General features: G+C 46.4%; 1 protein-coding gene across 7 annotated transcripts; it reads left to right on the forward strand.

The window, feature by feature from the left end:
* The first annotated feature begins 6,196 nt into the window (after positions 1-6,196).
* Znf358 (zinc finger protein 358) lies at positions 6,197-12,328 on the forward strand. Of its 7 annotated transcripts, XM_045150440.1 has the most exons (3): positions 6,792-6,926; positions 7,981-8,036; positions 10,495-12,328. In XM_045150440.1, the coding sequence occupies exons 1-3, from the start codon at positions 6,843-6,845 to the stop codon at positions 12,251-12,253; spliced, it is 1,899 nt and encodes a 632-aa protein (XP_045006375.1). In that variant the 5' UTR covers positions 6,792-6,842; the 3' UTR covers positions 12,254-12,328. The 7 variants fall into 7 exon arrangements, with proteins under 7 accessions (XP_045006381.1, XP_004661794.1, XP_045006375.1 ...); XM_045150446.1 differs by lacking the exons at positions 6,792-6,926; positions 7,981-8,036 and adding an exon at positions 6,197-6,451 and having other exon boundaries at positions 10,557-12,328; XM_004661737.2 differs by lacking the exons at positions 6,792-6,926; positions 7,981-8,036 and adding an exon at positions 6,718-6,785 and having other exon boundaries at positions 10,557-12,328.
* Positions 12,329-16,664: the final 4,336 nt, after the last annotated feature.

The raw sequence follows: 16,664 nt of genomic DNA on the forward strand, positions 1-16,664 counted from the left end.
TATATTAAATTGAAGTGGGGACAGTGGACACCCTTGTCTTGTTCCTGATGTTAGTGGAAAAGCTTCAAGTTTTTCTCCATTTAGTATTATGTTGGCTGTAGGTTTGTAATAAACAGCCTTTATTATGTTGAGATATGTTCCTTCTATTCCCAGTCTCTGTAGGACTTTTATTATGAAAGGATGTTGGATTTTGTCAAATACTTTTTCTGCATCTAATGAGATGAGCATGCTATTTTTGTCCTTCAGTCCATTTATAATAATGTACTATATTTATCGATCTGTATATGTTGAACAATCCCTGCATCACTGGGATAAAGCCTATTTGGTTGGGATAAATGTTTTTTCTCATATATTCTTGTATTCTGTTTGCCAATATTTTGTTGAGAATTTTTGCATCTATGTTCATGGGGGACAGTGGTCTGTAATTTTCTTTTTTTGTCCTGTCTTTGTCTGGTTTTGTTATCAGGGTGATGCTGGCTTCATAGAAGGAGTTTGGAAGGATTCCTTCTTTTCCTATTTTATGAAAAATTTAAGAAGCATTGGTGATAGTTCTTTAATGAAGGTCTCATAATATATCGAGTCTCAGGGTGACCTTGAATTCACAGTGATCCTCCTACCTCTGCCTCCCCAGAGCTGGGATTGAAGGTGTGTGCCACCACTGCCCAGCTTTACCCTGAATTCTTCTTTGCTCTTTTTGTAGTGTCCCGGAAATCTTGAAATTTCCTCTCATACTTTTCTATTAGTTTGTGTTTATGTTTGTTGGACTGTATTAGATCTGCCACCTGGTCTTCTGGTTTAGATATCCTGTCCTCTCCTTCAACCTTTCTGCTGGTGAGATTTTCTACAGAGTTTTTTATTTCACTGGCTGTGTTCTTCATTCGTAGTATTTCTTACTGATTTTTCTTTATTATTTCTATTTTCTTATTTATTTCTTTTATTGACCTCCTTATTTCATTAAATTGGTTTCCTTTGTCTTGATTCCTTTGATTTCCTCTTTGATTTCTTTGACCATGTTTATAATTATTCTTTTGAAGTCTTTTTCAGGCATTTCCTCTAAATGAGTCTCACTGGAGACTCATTTCTGATGCATTAATACTTTTTGGTGGATTTATATTGTCTTGATTTGTGTGTGTGTGTTTCTTGTGTTATAATGTAGAGATTTTTGAATCTTGGGTTAATTTAATGCTTCGATTTTCTAATTATCTGTAGTATTATACATATCAATCTTATGTTATATATCTTCAGGGCAGGAGCTTAAAGTGTTAGTTGTGGCTCTTAAGACTCTCAGAGTAACCACAAAAGTGGCCCTAGATGTTGGGTTTATTTGCTATGAGAGTATTCAGGTAGGCTGAGTGGAACAAAGTACAGGCAAATTCTGAAATTTAACTAAACAATGTACACATTCAATGAAAAACAGCACAAAGTATTTATGCAAGAGTAGGTATTATGTCAACCAAATCCTTTAATAAAGTTGCAGTCCCTAAAGATGTGTGTTACCCCACACCCTTAAGCCTGTAAATTGGGAGGCTAAGATTTCTGGTCTGTAGAGGGTTCCAAGTCAGCTTGTGACCAAGTAAGACCTTTCCCCAATGAACAACCGAAGAGGAAACAAAGACACTATAAATCAGTAAGCAGCAAATTACAATCCCAAAATATAGCTTATTTAAGAATGACAAATCTGTTTATAATCATGGAAAATGTTAATAAAAATTTAAAAAAATAATAAAAAAATAAAAAAATGAATGACAAATCTGACTATCCATCAGATTTAACATATAATTTTCCCTGACACACAAGTTGTAATTAGAACTTCTGATTCAACCTTATATACAAGACATATTTGGTGGTTACTGACCTGGTGTAATCCCAGTTACCTTTTGAAATAGCTTTGGTCTCAATTATGCTGTGTGCCTGCTTGGGTCCCTCTTTGCTTCACTGTGGGCCCGGCTAGGCAGGCTGGGTAGCTGGGTTGCTGCTCTGACCGCCTGTGCTGGGTGCTGTGTAGGTGAGCTCTCTTCCCCAGGTCTCTGCGGCTTGCTGGTGCTTGTGCTGGTGGTGGGGGAGGGGAGGCTGTGGATGGTGGCTGAACTTCTCCCACTGGTCCCACCATCCTCTTCCTCATGAGCTGCTCTGTTGGTCCCTGCCATCCTCCCTTCACTTTTCTTGAGTTTGTGAGGAGGCCAGTGTGAATGGAGAATCCCCTCATCTGGCTTTTTCTGCAGCTCAGGCGGAGCCTTGGGGCTTTGGCCATATGGACCTGGTACCCTTGCTGTTGGAGCTGCTTTTGCCTGCTTCTGGGGTCTTTAGACACTCTGAATCTCTCCTACTTCTGTGCTACAGCTGATAATTTCTTATACAATTCACTTTTTAGTAGAAGAGTGTATTTTGCTGGTTTTGTTTTTTTCTTTTTCTCCCCTAGGATATTTTGGTGTGGTTCCTATACAGTCATCTTAACTGGAAGTCCTCCTGATATTTTTTTTTCAAAGTCCCTCAAGCCCAGTTTAGCCTAACTTTACCTCTTTTTTTTTTTTTTTAAATTTATTTATTTATTTGAGAGCGACAAACACAGAGGGAAAGACAGATAGAGGGAGAGAGAGAATGGGCGCGCCAGGGCTTCCAGCCTCTGCAAACGAACTCCAGACGCGTGCGCCCCCTTGTGCATCTGGCTAACGTGGGACCTGGGGAAGTGAGCCTCGAACTGGGGTCCCTAGGCCTCACAGGCAAGCGCTTAACCGCTAAGCCATCTCTCCAGCCCCTAACTTTACCTCTTAAGTGCTGAAGTTACAGACATAATGTAACAAGTGTCTCTAAAATTGATAGAGCCAAAAATGTCCCTTCGGTGACCTTAATTAATTAAGGAACTAGGGTGCCAGACTCCCAAAGGTCACCAAAGTTCAGGCTGAATTAGTGGCTCTGGGTTCTTTGTCTCATAAATCTCAAACAATGACTCTCTGCTGGGCATGGTAGTGCACTTCTTTAATTCCAGTACTTGGGAGGCTAAAGTAGGAGGATCTTTGTGAACCTGAGGCTAGCCAGGTCTACAGAGTGAGTTTCCAGTCAGCTAGCTAGAGTAAGACAATGCTGCAAAGCAAAATAAAAATGAATCTCATGGACAATGAAAAATCGATTTAAGAGGAGAAACATTGCAGCAAGAAAGCAAGCCTAGAGAAAAATATTATATTAAGTTTATTGAGAAGCAAAAGAATAAAGCTCCTTGTCTTATCAGGGAGAGGACCTAAACAAGTGGCCACTGGGTGACTATTATTTAGGGATTTATAAAACTTTTTGGTTAGGGAAATAAGTTGACCTTTAAAATTACTGGACTGACTGAGACTACAGAGTTAATTCCAGGTCAGCCTGGACCAGAGTGAGACCCTACCTCGAAAAACCAAAAAAAAAAAAAAATAATAAAAAATAAATAAAATTACTGGACTGAGATATGGAGAAGTATAGTTCTAGCCCAATCATTAAACCTCAGTAGATGTCTATGTGGTTTTTAATCTGGAAGCTGCCTTAATGACTAGGATAGTTGTGTGTGGGGGGAAGAGGAGGGGATTCAGGGTATACCTGCAAGCTTTGTAAGAGAGAGGAAAAACAGAATCCAGGGTGGAAAACAAAGGGGAACTTTATGGGGGCCAGCTAGAGCTGCTGAGACTGGCTTTGTTGTTTTCCCCAGGGCCCTGTTCTTTCTTATATGTGACTATTTTATATACAACCACAAGCCCTAGTATTCTTCTCTAGCGGTCCCAACTTTGCTGTTTCTGTCCTAACATTCACTTTAACTGTTCCATTTCCAAAGACAAAAACAAAAACAAAAACAAAAAAAAACAAAACTGTTGCCAAGGAGTAGCAACACTGTAGCCAAGGGCACAGAGCAAGATTGCTGACTCAAGGTCCTCCCCTAACAACTTGGCAATCTTCTTCTTCCTGTATGTAGGAATCTTGTACTTTTGAGTCCTGTATCCTTAACTAGCTGCCTGAAATCCTATCAGTGGCATGAACTACCATGCCTATTGTTTGTTTTCTCTCACACATCTGTGTATTGGTGTAGCTTAGCCTCATTTTCAGGTTTATCTGAACACTTGGGGAAGAAGGCAGAATGAGCCTGTGTAACTCTCAATCCCAGGAGAAGAAAAGACATTAGGCAGAGCATGGTGGTGCATGCCTGTAATTCTAGCACTTGAGAGGCAGAGAATTGCCACAAGTTGGAGGCAAGCCTGGGCTACATATAAAGTCCCAGGCTAGCCAAGGCTTCATAGCAAGAACTTACCTCAAAAAGCAAAACAAGGCTGGAGAGATGGCTTAGCAGTTAAGGCCTGTGAAGCCTAAGGACCTCAGTTTGATTCCTCAGTACCCACGTAAGCCAGATACACAAGGGAGCACATGTCTCCGGAGTTCGTTTGCAGTGGCTGGAGGCCCTGACAGGGCCATTCTTCTGCAACCCCCCCCCCCCCACCATCCCCATCAGCCTCTTTCTTTCTCTCTCTCAAGTAAACAATGTAAAATAAAAGACTAAAAGAAAAAAAGCAAAACAGTGCTGGGGATGTAGCTCAGTTGATGGAGCACTAGCCTAGTATGCATGAGGCCCTGGGTTAGATCCCTTATAAACCAGGTATGGTGGGTTCACACAGGTCATTCCAGCTTTGAGTGATGGAGGATTAGAAGTTCATCCTTGACTACATAGTAAATTGGGAGCCAGTCTAGGCTACATGAGACTCTCGAAAGAAAGAAAGAAGGAAGGAAGGAAGGAAAGAAAAGAAAGAAAGAAAGAAAGAAAGAGAGAGAGAGAGAGAGAGAGAGAGAGAGAGAGGGAGGGAGGGAGGGAGGGAGGTGTGGTGACTCACACCTTTAATCCCAGCACTCAAGAGGCTAAACTATGAGGATTGCCATGAGTCTGATGCCAACCTGCGCTACAGAGTGAGTTCCCGATCAGCGTGTTCTATATTGAGACCCTGTTTCAAAAAAAAAAAGTACAAAAAGGTTCTCCAACTTCAGAGTTTTTAATGAGATAGACCATATTCCGTCTTGTAGAAAAGGCAGTTGAGAGACTTCTTAGAGGATGTGGACTGGTGCTGGCTGGTTTTAGGGAGAGTAGAAGTGGTTCTGAAATATGGCATCAGGTCTTCAGCCATTTTCATCTCAGAGGTGGAAAGGGTGGGAGTAGAATGCTGCCAGACAGTAAAGTTGTAGGGAGAAGGTGTGCTCGTTTTTACCGCTGCAGCCTGTCCCAGCTGTGTCTATTTTGGTTTAGATATGGCCACAGGTGGCCTTGTGTGATCATTTGTTTACACTGTGTAGCCACTGTTTATGTTTACTAAAGAATATTGTGGGCCAATTGCCAGAGAATGCTGCTTTTTTTTTTTTTTAAGAGAGAGAGAAAGAGAATTGCCCTACCAGGGTCTCAGCCATAGCAATTTATGCTTGCGCCACCTAGTGGGCATGTGCGACCTTGCACTTGCCTCACCTTTGTGCATATGGCTAACTTGGAATCTGGGGAGTCAAACCTCTAAGCCATCTCTGCAGCCCACTTTTTTTTTCGCCCCTTCTCCTGTGGGGGAATTGTACCTCTAGGTAAAGTCGGCCAGGAGCTTTCCTCAGTTGCACCTAAGGAGTCCAGAAAATGGCACTCAAGTCGGGCTCCTGGAGTTTCCATGGAGACAACAACGATTTGACATCTGGGTAGGAGGCTAAAAACACTATAGTCTAAACTTTGCTTCTTTGAGGGAGAGAGAGGTGCTACCCAAAAATTGTGAAGGATTCGTTTTTCACGCTTTTAAATTTTTTATTTATTTTTATTCATGTATTTTATTTCATTATTTATTTATTTATTTATTTTTATTTTTTGAGGTAGGGTCTTGCTCTAGCCAAAGCTGACCTGGAATTCACTGTATAGTCTCAGGCTGGCCTTGAACTCACTGTGACCCTCCTTCGTCATCCTCCTGTGAGTCCTGGTTCTAAGGTGTGCCACCACGGCTGGCCTTTATTTTTGTAGTGTTGGAAATAGAACCCAGAGCAAAGATTGTTCTTGCTAAGCAGGTGTTCTACCATTGAGCTAAATCCTCAACCCACCAAAGTTGTTTTTTAAGAAATGCTGACAGAAGCAAAGATAGATAAAATTTTAAGCTAGATTTTCTCAAAGGCTCTGCTAAGCTTATGTGCACACTAGCTGCACATGCTTATTGTTTGAACCAAGACAAGGACATAGGAAAAAGGCTAAGACAGAGATTGCAAGAGAAAGAAAACGAGATGGAGAGGCAGAGACAGAGAGAGTCACAGGAGGGAACAGAAATGGAGAGATGGGGACTGACAGGAGAAATAGAGGAAAAAGAGATGCAGAGGCAGGGCACAGAATGGGACCTAGAAAGGAGCAGAGGTATAGAGATGGAGACTAAGAAAGAAAAAGATGGAGACGAACAAGACTAGAGCAGGGCCAGATCCGCGGCGCACTGAGGTATCAGGCCAGGGCGGCGCGGGCGGGGTAGGACAAAAGCGCAGCGCACGAGGTCTGGAGTGGCCGGGCCGGGACAAAGGCGGCGGGCGGCGGGCGGCGGGCGGGGGGCGGGGGAAGCGTTGGTGCGGGCCGCGGAGGGCACGAGCGAACTACAAGTCCCAGCAGCTCCTGCTGCGGCCCTCGGCCGGCCCCTCTCGCTCCCGAGGAGCGCCTGGCGGGGCCGCTGGGCCGTGGGGGCCGCCGGCGGGGCTGGTGGGCGGGGGGTTTCCTGTGGGCCTGGGGCTCCGGCAGCTGGCCGGGGTGCAGCGGGCCGGGCAGGGGCGAGGGGCTTCGGGTGAGTGTTCCCCGAGAGCGGATCGGGCTGGATTTGAGGAGGAGACTAGCCCGGGGAATGGCTCCCCCCAGGTGCAGGGAGCGGCCCCGGGGCGACTTCTATTTACTACCCGCACCGCGCGCCTTCTGTGCCGGACATGGAGTGAGTGAGATGGCGGGCGCCGTGGCAGGTCCCCCGAAAGTGCACTAGCCTAGTGCTCTCAACTCGCTGTCCCGGGGGTGTGGGTGTGTGTGGGTGCTGTAAGTCAAGCTTGCGATCGCGAGGGGCGGGGATAGGCCTGCTAGATCTGGGGTTCGGAGCTTAGGATGCCCTTCCTCGTTAGGAAGCGATCCAGGAGGCCTCCTTCCTTCTTGGAAACTATAACGAGCCTGGGGTATTGTTCTCCTGACTCAGAAAGCCTTTTCTTCAGTGGAACAGGAGGTCCTGCTACCTCTAGGTCCTCAGAAAAGGACCCATCCCCCTCCAGTCTTGGGGTTGGCGTTCTAGAAGCCCCTCTCCAAGAGGTGATTTAGAAGTACACCTGCCCCCCTCCTCCCTCAGGACCTCAGGAGGGACTCCAGTGCTTTCTTTTCCAATTTTCCAGTTGAGAACTGGGAATTCAGGAAGCTAATTCCTGCAGACGCTATCAGAAGGTTACCTCCCAAGTATTTTCATGTCCCCATCTTGCAACTATGTGCTCTGGATTAGGAGCTATTTGAGAACTCATTCCCCTTGGTTTACACCCTCCGAGCTATAAGACTGGTTCCCCTACCTTCCAGGAACCCACCCCAACAAGGTACTCCCCCTGCTCCAACCTCTACAGGATAGGACTATGTTGCTCCATCTCCCCATTTCCCTACCCCAGCCATGGGATTAATTTTAGAATTCTGGGGAGGGAACACAAGTATGCTAACAACAGTCCCCATACCCCCCAAGTGGCTCAGAACTCTCCTCTTCCCAGTATATCCCCTCACCCCAGTAACCCAAGATGGTCTCCAATTATTTTCACTTGCCTTCCATCTCTAGTTAGAATTCCCAATCATCTAGCCAACTGAGAAACATATCCTTTACCACTGTCTGCATCTTCCTGGCTATGGAGTCCAAGGATCTCCTTGTAACCCCTTGCCCACAAGAAGAAATTCTGTGCCCCCCTTTCTTTTGTAGACAGCGTGTTGTTCAATAGCATAGGTTAGCCTTGAACTCTTATGTTGCCCAGGCTGGCTGCAAGCTCCTGATCTTCCTGCCACAACCTCCCAAGTGCTGGGATTACAGGTATGCACCACATTGATCTGCAAATGTGTGTGCCCTTGTTTTTGTGTATGTGCTTGTGTGTGGAGGCCAGAGGTGGATATTGGGTGTCTTCCTCAATTATTCTCCACCTTATTTTTTTAAAAATTTATTTTTTTTATTTATGTATTTGACAGAGAAAGAGGGAGAGACGTCTGTCTCTGTCTAGAGAGAGAGTGGGTGTACCAGGGTTTCCAGCCACTGCAACTGAACTCCAGATGCTTGCATCCCCTTGTGCATCTGGCTAATGTGGGTCCTGGGGAATCAAATCTGGGTCCTTTGGCTTTGCAGGCAAACGCCTTAACCACTAAGCCATCCCTCCAGCCCTCTCCATCTTTTTTTGTTTTTGTTTTTCGAGGTAGGGTCTCACTCTAGCCCAGGCTGACCTGGAATTCACTATGTAATCTCCGTGTAGCCTCAAATTCACAGCCATCCACTTGCCTTTGCCTCCCAAGTGCTGAGATTAAAGGCGTGCCCCACCACACCCGGCTCCAACTTATTTTTTAAAAATCTTTGTGTGTGTGTGTGTATAGGAGCTCCAGGGTCTATGCTGCAAATGAGTGCCAGATATTTGTACCACTTTTTGCTTCTAGGTTTTGTGGGTACTGGGAAACTGAACCCAGGATTTGCAAGCAAGTGTTTTTTAAGATAAATTTTATTTATTTATTTGGAAGCAGAGCAAGATAGAACAGAGGCAATGGGCATGCCAGGGCCTCTAGCCACTGCAAATGAACTCCAGATGCATGTGCCCCTTGTGCATCTGGTTTATGTGGGTCCTAGGAAACTGAACCTGGGTCCTTTGGCTTCACAAACAAATGCCTTAACCACTAAGCCCAAGCAAGTGCTTTTTTAAACGTCTGAGCTCCCCAGCCCTTCCACCTTATTTTTGCAGTGGTCTTTCATTGACCCTAAAACTAACTAATTCAGCTAGACTAGCTAACTAGTGAGCCTTACAGATCAGCCTGTCTCTTCCCAGCACTGAGATTATAGGCAGATTACCACCATGACAGGTTTTAATGTACGAGCTGGGAATCCCAACTAAGGTATTCATGCTCACATGCTGACTATCTTACCAACTGAACTAGCTAGCTCTCTCTTTTGAGGTAGGATTTCACTCTAGCTCAGGCTGACCTGGAACTCACTTTGTAGCATAAGCTGGCCTCAAACTCTCCTACCTTTGCCTCTCAAGGCTGGGATTAAAGGCATGTACCACCACACCTAGCTCTCTGAGCCATTTCTTCAGCTCTCTCAGGAGTGCAAGAGTTTTTTTTTTTTTTTTTTTGAGACAGGGTTTTGCATAGTAATGCAGGCTGGTCTGGAGCTCTGTATAGCCCAGGCTGGCCTCCAACTCAGGATCCTCTTATCTCACCCTCATAAATGCTAGGATTACAAGCATATGCCACCATTGCCATCTCTTGATTTTTTCCTACCATTACTCTAATTTAGGAAACAGACATTGGGGCTGGGCTGCAGAGATGGCTGAGTGGTTAAAGACACTGGCTTACAAAGACTGACCATCTGAGTTCAGCTCCCCCAGTATACCTAGATGCAAAAAGTGGCATATGTATCTGGAGTTTGTTTGCAACAGCAAGAGGCCCTGGTGTGCTCATACACACAGGCCCTCTCCTCCCTCCCTCTCTCTCTGTCTTTCCCTCTCTCTCTCGCTGCCCAAAAATAAATTGAAAAAATTTTTTTTAAAGGAAACACATCTTTTTTTATTATTTTATTTTATTTTATTTTTTGAGAGTCACAGACATAGAGAAAGAGGCCGAGAGAGAGAGAGAAAGAGAGAGAATGGGCACGCCAGGGCCTCCAGCCACTGCAAACGAACTCCAGATGCGTGCGCCCCCTTGTACATCTGGCTAACGTGGGACCTGGAGAATCGAGCCTTGAACCGGGGTCCTTAGGCTTCACAGGCAAGTGCTTAATCGCTAAGCCATCTCTCCAGCCCCACATCTTCTTTCTAGGAGAGGATATATCCCATTCAGCAGTGAGATCTGAAATTCAGTTGTCTCTTCAGAAGGCAAACTGATGTCCTCCCTATAGTGACACTGGAAGGATGCCAGATGTCATTTACCTCCCAGTCTTATGCCCCCTAACCCCCCAGGCATAAGTTCCCCAGAGATCCCCAAATCTACCACCTCCCACAGTAAGACAGGAATTCAGGCTATATGTTTAGGAGTAGCAAAAGAACCCTGCCTATGCACCCACCTTCTACCCCAGAAGGGAAGTTGTGGGTCTTCCACAAGACCAAGGCTCCCTACCATAAGAGTTTAGGTTGGACAGAGATGAACACTGCTGACCTGTAGTTTAGGGGTCCTATGATGTCAGTCCAGGTTCAGAGCTGAAAGGAGTAGGATCTACTTTATCGCACAAGGGCACTTCTACTCCAAGTCCTGGCTGGGATGTAGTCAGAAGTTCTCTTCTTCCATTCCTGCCCCAGGCTCCAGAAAAGAACATCTGTTCCCCAGAGCCTCTCCACCACGTTCTATCTTCACCCTGCAGATGCTGTCCCTGAAGCCATTAGCTGTTCCACTCCCAGGATGAGACGCTCTGTCCTGGTCAGAAACCCGGGCCACAAGGGTCTGAGGCCCGTTTATGAAGATCGGGATTCTGACTCCGGGGACCTGAATCCCAGTCCCAAGGATGCCCACCCCATTTCTGAAGACACAGAACCTGATCCTGAGGACCTCAACACTGTCTCTGAAGACCCCAGCTATGAAGATCTAGACCCAGGTACCGATCCTCCACCATCCATGTTGGAGAACCCAGATTTGGATTCCCAAGATTTAGACCCCGTGTCTTCAAGTTTTGACCTCGATCCGGATGTCATTGGTCCTGTGCCTCTGGTTCTCAATCCTGACAGTGACACAGCTGTCAGCTCGCCTGCTCCAGAAGGGGTGGACCCGCTTGCGTCTGCTCTCACTGCCACCCCTGAGGTCTTGGCCACCAGCCCCGCAGTGCTCCCTGCTGCCCCAGCCAGTCCACCCCGGCCCTTCTCCTGCCCCGATTGTGGGCGAGCCTTCCGCCGAAGCTCTGGGTTGAGCCAACACCGCCGTACCCACAGCGGTGAGAAGCCCTACCGCTGCCCTGATTGTGGCAAGTCCTTCAGCCATGGTGCCACATTGGCACAGCATCGTGGCATCCACACAGGTGCACGACCCTACCAATGTGCGGCCTGCGGCAAAGCTTTTGGCTGGCGCTCCACACTGCTCAAACACCGCAGCAGCCACAGTGGCGAGAAGCCACACCACTGCCCAGTGTGCGGCAAGGCATTCGGCCATGGCTCATTGCTGGCACAGCACCTGCGCACGCACGGTGGCCCTCGACCCCACAAGTGCCCAGTGTGTGCCAAGGGCTTTGGGCAGGGATCTGCACTGCTGAAACATCTGCGCACGCATACAGGCGAGCGGCCTTACCCGTGCCCGCAGTGCGGCAAGGCCTTCGGGCAGAGCTCGGCATTACTGCAGCATCAGCGCACCCACACTGCTGAGCGGCCCTACCGCTGCCCCCACTGTGGCAAGGCCTTTGGGCAGAGCTCCAATCTGCAACACCACCTACGCATCCACACTGGGGAGCGACCCTACGCTTGCCCGCACTGCTCTAAAGCCTTTGGGCAGAGCTCAGCACTTTTGCAACACCTCCATGTGCATTCTGGTGAGCGCCCCTACCGCTGCCAGCTTTGTGGCAAGGCTTTTGGTCAAGCCTCGAGCCTCACCAAGCATAAGCGGGTGCATGAGGGGGCAGCTGCAGCTGCAGCAGCAGCAGTAGCTGGCCTGGGCCTAGGGCCTGGCTTGAGTTCTGCATCTATGTTGAGACCAGCACAGATCTCATTACTGGGTCCTGATGCGGTTTCTGTACTGGGATCTGGCCTGGGGCTTAGCTCTGGCCCTGCTCCCAGTCCCGAGCCTGGTTCTGTGCTTACTTCACTCCCTGATCCCAGCTCCCAAACCCACTCTGGCTTGGGATCCATCCCCAACCCTAATCTTATTGAATCTTCTGACCCTAAGCCTGGTCACAATGTTGACCCTGACCTTATATCCAACCCTGATGATCATGAATCTGTGTCCAGTCCTGATGGCAACCCTGAGTCCCCTAATCCCTGCAGTCCCATTCATAACACTGTCAGTCCAGCCCTCCCTACTGAGGAGAACCCCAAGTGGGTAAAAGAGCAGGAAGCATTGCTGGGGCCAGATGGCTAGAGGGGGTGCCTGTATTCATGGTGTTCTGGGGAAGTGTGTGTTGTATGCTTAGTAAAATCCTCCCACTGCCTCCTGGCTCTGTGTTGTGGCTTGCCTTTTGCGCTTTCTCCCCTGATGCACTGGTGACCTGTAGAGGAGGGTGTGGTTAGGGCCAGCTGTACCTGGGAAGTCACATCCTTCAGCTTCCTAGCTTCCAATACAAGGTCTTTGTTTTTTTTTTTTTTTTTTTTTGGTTTTTTTTTGTTTTTTGGTTTATTTATTTATTTATTTGAGAGCAACAGATAGGCAGAGAAACTCCAGACGCATGCACCCCCTTCTGCATCTGGGGAATTGAGCTTCAAACCAGGGTCCTTAGGTTTCACAGGCAAGCGCTAAGCCATCTTTCCAGCCCCCATACAAGGCCTTTTAATGGGCCTATTTGTATACACTCATCACAACTCTAGGCTCCCCCAAGTCTAGCCACTATAGTTAGACTTATGTGGGCTTTTTCCTTTATTTTTTTGCCACCAATGCTGGAATTTCTGGCATATTGATGGACTCATAGGCTGATAATGGGGATTTGTAGTAGACCTCAAAGACGGCCCATCTGATCCCCAAGCTTACCCCTTACTCTTTTTTGTTTGTTTGTTTGTTTTTTGAGGTAGGGTCTCACTCTAACCCAAGCTGACCTGGAATTCACTATGTAGTCTCAGGGTGGTCTCGAACTCACGGTGATCCTCCTACCTTGCACCACCACACCCTGCTTTTAACCCCTTACTCTTAAAAGCCATATATTAGGTACACCACTGGACAAATGGATGTTTCATATTTATGTGTTGAGCAAACATTCATGTTTCTGCTAGCCAGGCATAGTAATACAGGCCTATAATCCCAGCACTCTGGAGGCTGAGGCAGGAGGGCAGAATGTTAAGGCCGACCTGGGGTATATGGCAAGAATTGGTCTCAAGCAGCAAGACTAACATTGTGTGTGTGTGTGTGTGGGGGGGTTATCTTTTTGTTTATTTGAGACATGGCCTCACACTGTAGTCCAGGATGGCCTGGAACATATGGTAATCCAGCCTCAGCTTCTTGAGTGCTGGGATTACGAGTGTAAACCAACACATCCAGTTAACACCTTTTGATTGTTGGGAATCTCAGCAGGGAGCAAAATTTGCATGGCTTTGACCATAACAAAGCTCACATATCTAACTTAGAATTATTTCAAAAGTAATTACAGAGAAGAGTATATTCTAGAAGTATAACAAGATTTTGATTTAGATGGAGAGACCATTTTCCTGAAGACTTTTGCTTTGTTTTTGAGACATCTCATTACATAGCTTTAGCTGGGCTCAAACTCTCCAACCTCTTCATGACCCCACACTGGCGGTGTGTGTGTGTTCATGTGTGCCCATGTATGAGCCTGTGTGTGGAGGGCAGAGGACCACTTCAAGTGTCATTGTCTAGGTACCATCTTTTATGAGACAGGGTCTTTCTGACCCAAAACTCATCAAATAAACTAAACTGGCTGGCTAGTGAGCCCCAGAAATCCCTCTGCCTCTACTTTCCCAGTGATGGGATTGCAAGCAAATGTTACTATGCCCAGCATTTTTATGTCATTTCTGGGACTCCAATTCAAGTTCTCATGCTTGCAAGACAAGCACTTTACTGATAGAGGGATCTCTATAGCCCCATGCCTGGCTTAAAAAAATATATGTTTATGTGTGTGTGGGGGCATGCCAAGATCTTATGCCACTGCAAATTTGCCTCTGGATTTGCATAACTGCTGAGGAATTGAACCTAGTCTGGAAGGCTTTGCAAGCAAGTACCTTTAACCACTGAACCATCTCCCAAGCTCCTCCATTCCTGGTTTTGAAGAATTTTATAATCTCAATACCACTGACTGAACGAGTAATGTTTGCTCAGCCTCTGTAATGCTCTTGAATTTCATCTAATCCTCTCAACAGCTGCATGAGGCAGTAACTGAACACTCACCATTTTGTAAATGAAGATACAGACATTTAAGTGACTGTGAAAAATATAGACATGATTGGTTGTTAGTACCCAGATTTAAACCTGAATAGAGGCATGTGCCTATGTGCAAGCATGCAGAGGCCAGAGGGGACTAGTTTCCTCCCCACCCCCACCCCTGCCTTTAAAAATATTTTTATCCATCTACTTTCAGGCTGAGAGAATATGAAGATTGTTGTGCCAGGGCCTCTTGCAGCTATAAAAGAATTCCAAATACATGTCTCACTTGTGCATCTGGCCTTACATTGGTATTGGGAAATCAAACCTGGGCAGCAAGCATTGCAAGCAAGCAACTTTAACTGCTGAGCCATCTCTCCATCCCAAAAGGTGGAGTATTGACACTTGGTGTCCTCCTCTATAGTTTTTCTGCCATATTTCCTTGAGACAAAGTCACTGGACCTGGAGCTGCTGTTTTTCTACTAGCCTGGCTAGCCAACAAATCTCAACAGTCCTATCTCTGCCTCCCTCAGCGCCCAGCTTTCTTTGTGTGTTATGTATGTATGTGTATGGTATGCACTCACCCTGTATGCATGCCTGAAGAAGCCCAAGGAGGATGTCAGGCGTCCTTCTCTATCACTATTCTGCCTTATTTCCTTGAGATGGAGTCTGTCACTGACCCTTGAGGAGCTAGGGTTTTTAAAAAATATAATTATTTTATATTTATTTGGGGGTGGGGAGAAGAGAGGATGGATGCACCAGGGCTTCTTGCTCCTGCAAACAAATTCCAGATGCATGTGCCACTTTGTGCATCTGGTTTTACATGGGTACTCAGAATCAAACTCAAGCTGCCAGACTTTGCAAGCAAGTGCTTTTAAACAGCCATCTTCACAACTCCCTTGTTGTGTTTTTTTTGTTTGTTGTTGTTGTTTGTTTGTTTGGTTTTTCGAGGTAGGGTCTCACTCTAGACCAGGCTGACCTGGAATTCACTATGGAGTCTCAGGGTGGCCTCGAACTCATGGCAATCCTCCTACCTCTACCTCCCGAGTGCTGGGATTAAAGGTGTGCACCACCACACCTGGCTCCTTGTTGTGTTTTAAAAAAATATGTTATTTATTTATATACAAACACTGAGAGAGACACACACAGAGAGAGACAGACAGAGAATGGGCACACCAGAGTCTGTAGCCACTGCAAATGAACTCCAAACACATGTGCCATTTTGTACATCTGGCTTTACACGTGTACTGGGGAATTAAATCCAGGTCATTAGGCTTTGCAGGTAAGCACCTTAACTTTTTGAGCTTTTTGAGGCAAGGTCTCACTAGCTCAGGCTGTGCTGGAACTCACTCTGTAGCCCAAGCTGGCCTCCAACTCATGGCAATCCTTCTAGCTGTCACCCAAATGCTGGGATTATAGGTATGAGCCACCATCAGGCTTTTTTTTTTTTTTTTTTTTTTGGTGAGACTGGCTGTCTGGTGAGCCCCAGCGATTCTCCCTCCACAGGACTGGGGTATTATGAGGCCCATACCCAGCTCTTTATGTGACTGGTGGGGATCAAAGTCAGGTTCTCATGCTTGGGCAGCAAGCACTCTTACTCTATTATCCTGCATTCTTAAGATTCACAGCAGGAGTGCGCCTAGATCCTGGAGGCTTCAAAAGCTTTGGTAGGTGGTCATTTGTAAATTTGTTTGTCCTTCCAAAGCAACGGTAAGCCACCAGCAGGTTCTGGCAGAGGTCTGAGATAAATTCTGTGAAGGTACTTTTGGCCCTCAGGGTTGTGAAGGGTAACGGGGGAAAATGGACTAGAATTTGTTTAAAAACACTGCAATGAAACTTAATTTCTTGGTACACTAATAAAAATTTAATTAAAAGGAAGGAAAACATGCCAGGCATGGTGGCACACGCCTTTAATCCCAGCACTCCGGAGGCAGAGGTAGGAGGATCACCATGAGTTCGAGGCCACCCTGAGACTACATGGTGAATTCCAGATCAGTTTAGGCAAGAGCAAAACCCTACCTTGAAAAACCAAAAAAAAAAAAAAAAAAAAAAAAAAAAAAAGACGAAGAAGAAGAAAAGAAAACAAAGTGGGGCAAGGTGTTGCACACCTTTAATCCCAGTACTAGGTAGGCAGAGGGGCAGGAGGATCGCCGTGAGTTCGAGGCCACCCTGAGACTACATAAAGAATTCTAGGTCAGCCTGGGTTTATAGCAATACCCTACCTGGAAAAAGAAAAAGAAAACAGGGCTGGGACTGAGGTTACTGTAGTAGTTCAGAAAGGTTGGACACGCTGGTCTGGGGGTTACAGGGTGGGAATACGTGGTCCTATTTCTGTGTGGTTTAGGAAATAAGAAATTGCTCGTAGCCTGGATGAGAAGCAGAAGAAATTTCTGGAAGGAGGAGGGCAGTTCTGACGTGGAACTCTGACACTGCAAAGGATAAGGGGTCAAGTTCTGTACATGGAAGT

Source organism: Jaculus jaculus, chromosome 5, assembly GCF_020740685.1.
Source record: "Jaculus jaculus isolate mJacJac1 chromosome 5, mJacJac1.mat.Y.cur, whole genome shotgun sequence".
NCBI lineage: Eukaryota > Metazoa > Chordata > Mammalia > Rodentia > Dipodidae > Jaculus > Jaculus jaculus.

What these genes read in the sequence shown, in the direction of transcription:
- Znf358 (XM_045150440.1), top strand. Translation starts at nt 6,843, where the DNA reads ATGGCTCCCCCCAGGTGCAGGGAGCGGCCCCGGGGCGACTTCTATTTA. An exon ending in CCTTCTGTGCCGGACATGGA is followed by an intron (nt 6,927 to 7,980) that starts GTGAGTGAGATG and finishes TATGTTGCCCAG; the next exon opens with GCTGGCTGCAAGCTCCTGAT. An exon ending in CCCAAGTGCTGGGATTACAG is followed by an intron (nt 8,037 to 10,494) that starts GTATGCACCACA and finishes TTCCTGCCCCAG; the next exon opens with GCTCCAGAAAAGAACATCTG.